This window comes from Hibiscus syriacus, unplaced genomic scaffold (genome assembly GCF_006381635.1).
Source record: "Hibiscus syriacus cultivar Baekdansim isolate YM2019G1 unplaced genomic scaffold, ASM638163v2 tig00112231_pilon, whole genome shotgun sequence".
In the NCBI taxonomy this organism is placed as follows: Eukaryota; Viridiplantae; Streptophyta; class Magnoliopsida; order Malvales; family Malvaceae; genus Hibiscus; species Hibiscus syriacus.
Window position 1 is genome coordinate 880,831 of NW_024063276.1, and position 11,149 is coordinate 891,979.

The 11,149-nt window shown below is 32.6% G+C and overlaps 1 protein-coding gene across 2 annotated transcripts; it reads left to right on the plus strand.

The window, feature by feature from the left end:
* Positions 1 to 7,433: 7,433 nt before the first annotated feature.
* LOC120176248 lies at positions 7,434 to 10,332 on the plus strand. Of its 2 annotated transcripts, none has more exons than XM_039182701.1 (2): positions 7,434 to 7,498; positions 8,410 to 10,332. In XM_039182701.1, exon 2 carries the CDS (start codon positions 8,452 to 8,454, stop codon positions 10,180 to 10,182), a length of 1,731 nt encoding a protein of 576 aa, XP_039038632.1. In that variant the 5' UTR covers positions 7,434 to 7,498; positions 8,410 to 8,451; the 3' UTR covers positions 10,183 to 10,332. The 2 variants fall into 2 exon arrangements, with proteins under 2 accessions (XP_039038632.1, XP_039038631.1); XM_039182700.1 differs by lacking the exon at positions 7,434 to 7,498 and adding an exon at positions 8,244 to 8,293.
* Positions 10,333 to 11,149: the final 817 nt, after the last annotated feature.

The following is an 11,149-nucleotide window of genomic DNA, read 5'->3' on the forward strand; positions in this document are numbered from 1 at the left end:
ATAAATGTAATATAATATTTGTTTAAATATTTTTAATCATTTGATAATCAACGCTCATATCCCTACATATTTGGTGCTTGAACCTGAGAGGCTAGAACCTTAAGAAATAATAACAATTCTTTAACTACTAAAGTTGCTTAGTTCGTGCCACACTTTTATTATATATTGTATGTATTATCCTTATGCTTAGCCTCAAGAAATAACAACAATTCTTTAACTACTAAAGTCGCTTAGTTTGTGCCACACTTTTATTTTATTTTATATATATATATATATCTTTGTGTGTGTATTATCCTTATTTTTATAAGGAAAAGATGACAAATAAAAGTACTAATACACTTTGTGCATTGGCCATTTGCTATTGCAATTTAAGATATCGGCAAATGTGTTTACGTAACCAATTCAATGTCAAAAATTAAAACTTTAATTGTTATTGTATTTTGACATTAATTCGATATATGAAACCTACCTTCTTATAATTTTAAAGGAAAATGACATTTATATATGCTTGAATATGTTCAAAAAGTTATCTAATAAGAAAGTGATTTTTTTAAAGAAATTGACCTTCTTAAAATAAGTAAAACATGTGTTTTTAAAAAGTAGTGAAATTATATGACACTATGATGTTGAAAGTAAAATTAAGTGGCAGCCGGCTGATTTAGTTGGGGCTGATTTTGTCAAAATTAGGCAGCACATTTTTGTTGAAAATTGATAATGGGAAAATTGCACATTTAGTCCTTATACTTTAGGGTATTTGCAAAATTAGTCCTTAAGCTTCAACTATAAATACTCTAACCCATTTAGCTTCAAAATCATCCCAAATCATTATAGCTTTCTCCCAATACTAGAGAATTTAGAGAGTTTTCTTGAGAGTTGTTTTCTCTTTTTTATCAAGAGAGAATTATTATTGGTTTCCCCTTGTTAGATCGAGAGAAGTTGCAATTCCTATTTTCTCATAGTGAAATTCTTCTATCTTTGCCCATGGTTTTTACTCTATATTATTTAAGGGTTTTCCACGTAAAATTTATATATTCTTTATCTTCCTTTTTATTTTCTCAAATTATAAATTACGATTTTGCTCTATCCGATAGTCGTATTCCGCAACAATTGGTATCAAGAGCCAAACTAGATTGTGTAAATATCTACTTATTGTGTTTGTGGTTGCCACCAAAAGGTGGATCCTCCAACATAAGAAAGAAATAAGGTATTACACGTTCTTTGAAGGTTCCAAAGAACTATTCACGGTTGTCTAGTAGCTATCAGTGAAAGACCGGTAGATTTCACAGATGAGACTAAATGGAACGAAATTGACGGGAATGTTATGGTAAAATTTTATCTAGCATTAGCAGATGAAGTATTGTCAAGCATCAAGGAGAAGAATACAGCTAAGGAGATATGAGATCATCTCACCAAACTGTACAAGGCCACATCGTTGCATAATAAATTTTTCCTTAAGATGAAATTGTACACTCTCCGGATGCCAGAATCTACTTCAGTGACAGAGCACTTAAACACACTGAACACTCTATTTTCTCAGGACTTACATACTTAAGATGTATAATAGGAGAACAAGAACGTGCTAAACTTCTACTTCAAAGTCTACCAGATTCGTATGATCAACTCATCATCAACTTGAAAAATAGTAATGTCACCAGTCTAGTCTTCGATGACGTTGCAGTTGCTGTTCTACAAGAAGAAAATTAGCGCAAGAGTAAGGAAGACATACAAGTAAATCTGCAACAAGCAGAAGCGTTGATAACGATGAGAGGGAGATCAACAGAACATGGCCAAAGTAGTAGTCACAAACATGGTAGATCAAAGTCAATAAGCAAAAATAATTTAAAGTGCTACAACTATGGAAAGAATGGTCACTTGAAAAAGGATTATTGGAGTCTAAGTAAAAACTTCAATCCATAAGGCAATATCACAAACACTTCAGATGATGGAGATATTTTATGTTGTGAAGCGTCAACCACCGTGGAAGGTAGAAAGATATTTGCAGATATATGGCTCATTGATTTGGGAGCAACATATCACATGACCTCAAGAAGAGAATGGTTCCATTGTTCAGGAGGATCTGTGTATAGTTGCAATGATCATGCCATAGAGATAGTTGGCGTTGGAACCATCAAATTGAAGATGTATGATGGAATAATTAAAGTTGTTCGAGATGTGTGGCACGTGAAAGGTCTGAAGAAAAATTTATTATCATATGGATTGTTGGATAATAGTGCAAGCAAGATTGAAACACATAAAGCAATCATGAAGGTGTTCCGTGGAGCGCTTGTGGTGATAAAAGGTGAAAAGATAACAACAAACTTGTACATGCAAAAGGGAGAGACTTTGCTAGAAGCAGAAGCCTCTGTTGCCTCATGTAGTTCAGATTCTACAATGCTAGAAACTTGGACACATGTCAGAACAAGGAATGAAAGTCCTTGTGGAGAAAAAGCTACTTCCATGCTTAACAAATGTGTCACTTACTTTGTGTGAGCATTGCATAGCAAGTAAGTAGCACCAATTGAAATTCAACACGTCAAAATCTAGAGGCAAAAGTGTTATAGAATTGGTTCATTATGACGTATGGCAAGCACCAGTTACATTCCTAGGTGGAGCAAAATACTTTGTCTCATTTATTGATGACTACTCCAGGAGATGTTGGGTGTACCCTATTAAGAAGAAGTCATATATGCTTTTAACTTTTAAAAACTTCAAAGTGTGGGTGGAACTTGATTCTGGAAATAAGATCAAGTGTTTCAGAACAGATAATGGAGGAGAATACACAAGTGAAAAATTTGATGACTTTTGCAGGAAAGAAGGCATCAAAAGACAATTCATAGTGGCGAACACTCCTCAATAAAATGGAGTGGCAGAGTGGATGAACAGAACCTTGTTAAAAAGAACAAGAGCAATGTTGAGGGCTGCAGACCTAGAAAAATTATTTTTGGCAGAATCAGTCAATACCGCCTGTTATTTGGTGAATCGAGCTCCATCAAATACTATAGAGCTAAAGACACCAATGGATATGTGGACTGGTAAACCAACAGATTATTCAAACCTCCATGTATTTGGAAGTATTGTGTACGTGATGTACAACTCCCAAGAAATTTCAAAGTTGGATCCAAAATCCAGGAAATGCAAATTCTTGGGATATACTGATGGTGTAAAGGGGTATCGCTGGTGGGATCCCACTACCCACAAAGTGATTATTAGTAGGGATGTTATATTTGTAGAAGATAAACTACAAAGAAAAGAAGATGATGATAACGCTGAAAAGTCAGAGACTACACAGATATACGTGGAAAAGGAGTTTAAACAAGGAGATTCTTCTGAAGAAGAACCAATACATGATGAACAAGAACCATAGAGTTATGAAGCTCCAATAACTCGTCAATCAAATCGTGTGAGAAGACGTCCCAATTGTCACTTATATTATGTTATAGAAGAAAATATTGCATACTATCTTTTAAAAAAGGACGGTGAGCCATCAAAATTCCAGGAGGCAATAAATAGCTTAGATGCTTCATTGTGGATGATGGCGATGCAAGAAGAAATTGAAGTTCTTCATAAAAATAATATATGGGACCTTAGGTCATTACCACAAGGAATGAAGCCAATTGGTAATAAATGGATCTTCAAAATCAAGTGAAATAGTAATGATCAAGTTGAGAGGTATCATGCAAGACTGGTGGTCAAAGGATATGCTCAAAAAGAAGCATTGATTTCAACGAAATGTTTTCCCCTGTGGTTCAACTAACAACAATTCGAGTAGTTTTGGAAATGTGTGCTACATTGAACTTACATCTAGAGCAACTAGATGTTAAAACAACTTTTCTTCATGAAAATTTTGAAGAAGAAATTTACATGCTCCAGTCTGAAGGTTTTGAAGAAAAAGAAAAGAAGAACTTGGTTTGTAGGTTGAACAAATCTCTGTGCGGTCTAAAGAAGTCGCTGAGGTGTTGGTATAAGAGATTTGATTCCTTCATTATATGCCTTGGATACAACAGACTCAATGCAGACCCTTGTGCTTATTTCAAGAGGTTTGGTGATAACGGTTTTGTTATATTGCTATTGTATGTGGATGGCATGTTGGTTGCAGGACATAACAAAGATCATATTGAAGAATTGAAGGCACAACTGGCTAGGGAATTTGAAATGAAGGACTTGGGATCAGTAAACAAGATTCTATGGATGCAAATTCACCGAGACAGAAGTAATAGGAAGATTTGGCTTTCTCAAAAGAATTACTTGAAGAAAATCTTGTCAAGATTCAACATGCAAGATTGTAAGCCAATTTCTACCCCTCTTCCTATTAACTTCAAATTATCCTACAGTATGAGTCCTAGCAGTGAAGAATAGAGGATGGAGATGTCTCAATGTCGTATGCATCGACAGTGGGAAGTTTAATGTTCGCTATGATATGCACAAGACCAAACATTGCACAAGCAGTGGGAGTGGTTAGTAAGTACATGGCGAATCCAGGTAAAGAGCATTGGAATACAAGAAAGAGGTACAAGGTAGAAAGAATGGTGTGAAGATATGATTGTTCCAATTAAATCTTCAAGTGGGAGATTGTTAAAAGTCAAATTAAGATGTAGTCGACTGATTTGGTTGGGGCGACTGATTTTGTCAAAATTAGGCAGCACATTTTTGTTGAAAATTGACAATGGGAAAATTTCAAATTTAGTTTCTTTACTTTATGGTATTTGCAAGATTAGTCCTTAGCTTCAACTATAAATACCCTAACCCATTTAGCTTCAAAATCATCCCAAATCATTCTAGCTTTCTCCCAACACTAGAGAATTTAGAGAGTTTTCTTGAGAGTTGTTTTCTCCTTTTTACAAGAGCGATTTGTCATTGTTTTCTCCTTGTTAGATCGAGAGAAGTTGTAATTCATATTTTCTCATAATAGTGAAATTCTTCTATATTTGTCAGTGGTTTTTACCCTATATTATTTAGGAGTTTTCCACGTAAAATTTGTGTCTTTTTTATCTTCCTTTTTATTTTCTCAAATTTTCAGTTGCGATTTTGCTCTATCCGATAGCCGTATTCCACAACATATGAGACATTTACTTTTTAATCTAGTTGAAATGATGAGATTCATTCAAGTGTCAATTATTTTTTGGTTGAAGTTTGTTTACAATTCCAATTATTATTTTTAATTTGATTATTTTTTGTTTGGTTGGATTAAACGTTAGATTTTCTGAATAATATTACTATTTAAAATTATGAACTAAATAAATTGAATTGAGAATGTTATTCTTAAAATAGATATTTTCATCATTAAATTTAAATTAATCAATTAATAAATTAAGTGTAAATGATAATAGATCACATATATATTTACTCTCAATGTTAGATGAGATCCAGAGATGATATGATATTGGTACATTTTATTGTATCGATAATGACAAACATGACATGTTCTGAATTATGAACATATATATATATATATATATATATATATATATATATATATATATATATGTTCATCGTAGATTATACTAGTACGGTTATATTTATGTCATTCATGATTTGTACATTGTATTGACGATATATTATAGAGCTTGTGAAGTTCAACGTTTAGATGTTTTCGTTCATAGGTTAGAGACTTGACTCATTCATGGAGCATTATCATTGCAGGATTCTAGTATTTGTTCTTCAGTGTGTAGTATCAAGTATTTTAGTGGACATATATCCATATAACTCTTATTTTGTATTTGATCTGTGAATCTTTTAAATATTTTGAGATTTATAAGTGATATTTAAATGTTTTGATGGATTTGGTTTATGATAAGCGGACTGCTGGAAAAAAATTATAGTAGCAGTCGTTTTGGTGGTTGAATATAATACATTACGTATATTTAAATTTAGGGTGTTACAATTGATCAAACTAACCTTCGTTAAATTTATCGACATGATAGTCTTATTGGTTAGAATTTATTTATTTTCAAATTTTATTATAATTAAATGGATTCAATTAATCATAGTTTTTAAAATAAAAACTTATGTTTTTAGTATAATTAGAGAAACTAAACCTAACAAATTTTATAAATTTTAGAAATCTATATTTACTAACAAAGCGAATACAATGAAATTCTAATTACATTCGAAGATCTAATTCATCTCATTTTCTAAAAATCAATTATAGTCATATTTTTTTATTGAATTTAATTATTATCAATATAATATATATGGAAATATATTTAATCTCTCAATGTCCTATAATTTAAAGATGAGAAGATACTCGTGTAATCTAATCACATATAAAAAAATTACAATCATATCTGATTTAGATTTATATAATTTATTTAAATCGAATAAGGAATGAATTCATACTCTAAATCAATTACATCGATTGTGATTCGTAAAAAAGGGTAAAATATGTGTTTAATCATTTAACTATTTTTGTGATTATATTATAGTCACTTAATTATTTTTTAAATCATACCTAAAATTATATTTAAATTTTGTTTTGATCATCTACTACTGAAAAATTAATGATAAAATTGACGTGTTATCATAAAACAATTGCATGTCATCATTGAAAAAAATTATTACATCAACAGTTTTTGTTTTAACGATAAGTGACTAAAACATATTTGAAATATAATTTTAAGCATAATTTTTAAAAATAATTGACGAGGAAAATTAAATAGCATAAATAATTAGATGATTAAATACAAAATTTATCAACACACAAAATAATTGAGTTTTTTTAATCCGGGGTAAATACGAGATATTATTTGTTCAAAAGATAATTCTCAATCATTTTACACTACACGCTCCTACCTCTGAAATTTATGGTATTTAAACTTGAAACCTCATAATATTAACAATTCAAGGTAAATTACATGTTTAGTATCTAAACTATCAGTTTTGATCCGTTTTAGTACTTAAAATTTCATTTTTTTCAAAATCATACTTAAAGTTTAGTTTTTGTTCATTTAGCATATTTGTTTAAAATTTAACGTTAATTTTTTTTTTGAAAGTTTAGGTTCTAAAACGGATCAAAACTGATAGTTTAAGTATTAAATACATTAAGATTTTAACGGTGTGGATATTAAAATGTAAAAAAAAACTAAATAGTCAATATGATTTAAAAAAAATTAAAAATTTAGATAATAAAACATACCAAAATTAATAATTTGTATACTGATTTATCCGGAATTCAATTAATACCTTGGTGGCTTAATCCGTGGAACAATAGGGATTTATATTCAATATCTGACTCTCTTCATAACTGCGTCCCACTCGTTGCATAGAAATCTGCCACAAACCAAACGCGCAAAGCAAAGCCGAAACCAAAACCAACGAAAAGAAGCAGCCCCAGAAGAAGAGGGGGGGGGGACCAGCAGTTGCTTGCACGATCTTCAAGCAAAAAAAAAAACCACCTTTTCATGAGATACCAAAAGGTAAAACCTTTCTTTCATTTCATTTATGTTCAGTTGCCTTATCTCCCTGCTTAAGCAGAATCTTCACTCAGCCGTAATATATAAAGGTACTGCTCCCCCTTCCTCCTTCTCTCCCGTTCTCTTTCATTTCTTCGTTTACAAGGGGTTCTTCAAAGATGGAAATTTCTTTTCTTGTTCATTTTTTTCTGGTTAAAGTTGCCGTTTCATCAAGCTCTTTAATTGTTGTTTTTTTATTCAGTTATGATCTTTGTTAAAAGTTAGCTTTGATTTTGTGTTTCTTTTTTGTATGAATTATAGGTGAGACATAGTGTTCATTGATGGATTACTTATCAATTTCTAAGATTGGTGCATTAGTGAAATCTTCAACCCCTTCTTTATTGCTTTGCCTAACTTACTTGTTCTCATCAATGTAAACCCCCCACCCCAAAAAAAAAGACCCTATTTTTATAAATAAAAATGAAAAAATAGATTTTTCTTTGTATTGGTTCATATAGTAATTAACTGTTGGATTGAATACTAAAACTCGTGGTACTGTATATTTTATGTTTTTTTTCCAGAAACTTTCCATTTTGATTGTTACAGTTGAATTGATCCAACAATGCATTAATTGTTACAGATGAGTCAAGCTGGATATGCCAAATGATTCTTTTAAATATGGCATTTCTAGAACAAGAATAGAATATGTATGGTAAAATCAAAGATCATTTGTTTTATATATGAAATGCTCATATATATATATATAAATATATATATATATATATGTCTTTTATGTCCTTGTTGTTATATGCTTTCTAGTTCTGCTGACTCGTAATGATCTTTGTTCTCTGTCTTGTTACCGGGGCAGGCAAATTTTGTTAATCGCTCAAGCTAAATAGTATTCGGTATAATAGCAGAACAGAGCTGGATTGGTTCTTTTATATGCTTCATTCATCTTGCGGTCCTTTTTGTATATGTATCTGGTATATGATGGACTAATATAGCTTTGGTTGGTTTCCAGGACTATCAGTTTTCTTAACTTTGATTCACTTCTACATATTTGATGGCTGGGGAGAGTATCAGTTCACCAGTGGCACTAGATATTTCCGGGCCAGATGATGGAAGCTCGAGAAGAAAATCCTTGGCGGGAACAGATTTAGTAAGCAGCAGAGAGAAAACACTTCCTCGTTATCTGAGAGCTTCTACCGCTTCGTGTCATGATTTCTGCAAATATGGAAAGAAGCATGAATCTGAAGAGAATGCTAGACATCCCTTCCGGAAGAGGAATATAAAAAAGCCATCTGGTGACCTGAATTTATTCCGGAGCTTAGATTTACAGCAGAGGAAGAAGACAACCGCAACTGAATCCAAATCTTTCCCTAATTCCCGATCTCGTACCCCTGATATGCCTGTGGCCACGGAGCTTCAACTTTCCAACCGCTCTCCTGATGAAAATAATTCTACGATTCATGGTGTGTTGTCAGAGAAAGAAGAGACATCAGCAGCAAAGCTTAAGCACAATCATTCACCCAATTCCTTTAGTCATGATACGTCTGGTGTCCTCAAGCTAGAAGTGTCAACAAATTCTTCAGGCAACAAAATTTCTAAGAAACATGGAATACTGTCAAAGGAAGAAAAGGCATCAACGGAAAAACTCAGATCTTCACCCAATATAAAATGCAGCTCATCCGATGCCCCAAAAGTCATGCAGAACGGTGGATCACCATCTTCTAAGAAAGTAGAAGTCTCATTGAAAGCTAAAGAGAAAAGCTTTTCAAAATTGCACGGTACTTTGAAGCTGAAATCTCAGGCAGAAATGCTTCCTTCCGTCCCATCAGAAGGTTTAAGTGTTAAGAAGAGCAATGGATTTGGCGATATGAAGACGGGAAAAAGGAAAAATACCGCCAAAGTCCCTGTAAAGAAAGCATTATCATCACCGAGAGCCTCATTGTCTCCAAGAGCTTCTCTTGCTAGAGCTACGAGCCTAACTGCAAGAAAGAACCGGAACCTAAAAGTGGTGCCTCTACAGAAGAATCAGAACAAGGTTGAAAAGGCTGAAACTGAGCAACCTCCCGATGAACTAGAGGTACGCAATAATGATGCACTTGAAGAGAAAACCCTTTATGTTATCAAGATGGAGTCGGAAAATATATTGTTGGAATCTGATAAAAATGAAAATTGTGCTGCTGAATTGTCTCCACCCATTACTTCATCACCCAAGTCATCGACTCTCCCAATGTCCCCACCTTTGTCATCACAAGGCACTAGGGATGAAGATGAGTCTGAGAATACAGATGACTCCGACACTGAATATTATGAAGATGGAACTGTAAATACAGAAGAAGTTGAAATTTTGGAAGGAGAAAATGGAGGAAGGCCCAGAAATTCTAGGATGGCAATCTCTGATGAAAAGGATTGTCAACCTGTGAAATTATCTTTTAGGAGAGGAAAGGTCGTTGAAATTCAATTCGAGAATAATGGTCCAAGGAGGCTCAAGTTCAGGAGAGGAAGATTACTTGGGGGAAACCAAAATGCTAAAGGCGAGCGGAGAACCTTTAGAACAAGAGAACATGATTCCATGAATGACAACCAACCCGGTGGGGAAAAAGTTGTTTTGAGACACCAAGATTTGCAGGGGAAGAAAGACGAAAAGGGTTTGTTTAACAACGTCATAGAAGAAACTGCTAGTAAACTCGTTGAAACCCGGAAAAGTAAGGTTAAGGCCTTGGTTGGGGCGTTTGAAACCGTCATCTCCCTCCAAGACACCAAACCTTCGGCAAACACTTCCACTTGAGCTGTGTGATGAACCATCTCTTAAAACAGTTGGTTTATAGGAAAGTGGTAGGAGAATAAACCAAAGCTTTCGAGACTTTTCATTTGGTAAATTTTAGTCCTCTACGTTTTAAAAGCCGTCTTTGAATGACATATTGATATAAGTTTGATCAAGTTTAAAAATTGTCTATGATAACTAAAAATTAATAAATTTTTTGATTATGAGATTCTCAAATACAACAATGTTTATATACGAGTGTTTTAGTTTTCTAAATATACCCTTATTGAGTAGTTGAAACCAAAACCTACATGTTTTAGTTTTCTAAACATACACTTATTGAGTGATTGAAGTCAAAACTTACACGTGTGTCTTTCGTCGCAGTCAGGTCGACTTGTGCTAATGCTTGTGCCGTGTATCTTGTGCGTTGTAAAATTTGTTTTTTTTTTTTGACGTTTCGATCTATTATTCTCATTTCTTTCATTTTGATTTTGGATGATGTCAACGTTGGAGATTATGGTCGGAAAGCCTGTCATGCCGGCGAAGACACTACACTTTTCCGAAAAGTGCTTCCACGTGGCACGTCTTTACCAAAAAGATTCGATTTTCTTAAATAAAATCGTTTGGGTCTCATTTAACTAAATAAATATAAAATGAGTATTATTCTTATAATATTTCCTATAAAATAACTAAATTTTTTATTTTAGATGATGATTAATAATATTATTAAAATAATTTTTATTATTTATATTTTATATAATATTGAATTAAAACTATGAAAATCATTAATTAAGATTCTAACACAAATTAATAAATTCTTATACAAATTTTAACACAAATTATTATACAAGTTTTTTTATCTTAATTTAAGGGGGGAAATTACACCGATAATTTTTTTATAGAAGCAACTAATTTTATTCAAAATAGGAAAAATCTCAAATTACAATGAAAATTTACAATCATAATAGTAAATTAAACACATAATTAGTCT

What these genes read in the sequence shown, in the direction of transcription:
- LOC120176248 (XM_039182701.1), top strand. Translation starts at nt 8,452, where the DNA reads ATGGCTGGGGAGAGTATCAGTTCACCAGTGGCACTAGATATTTCCGGG.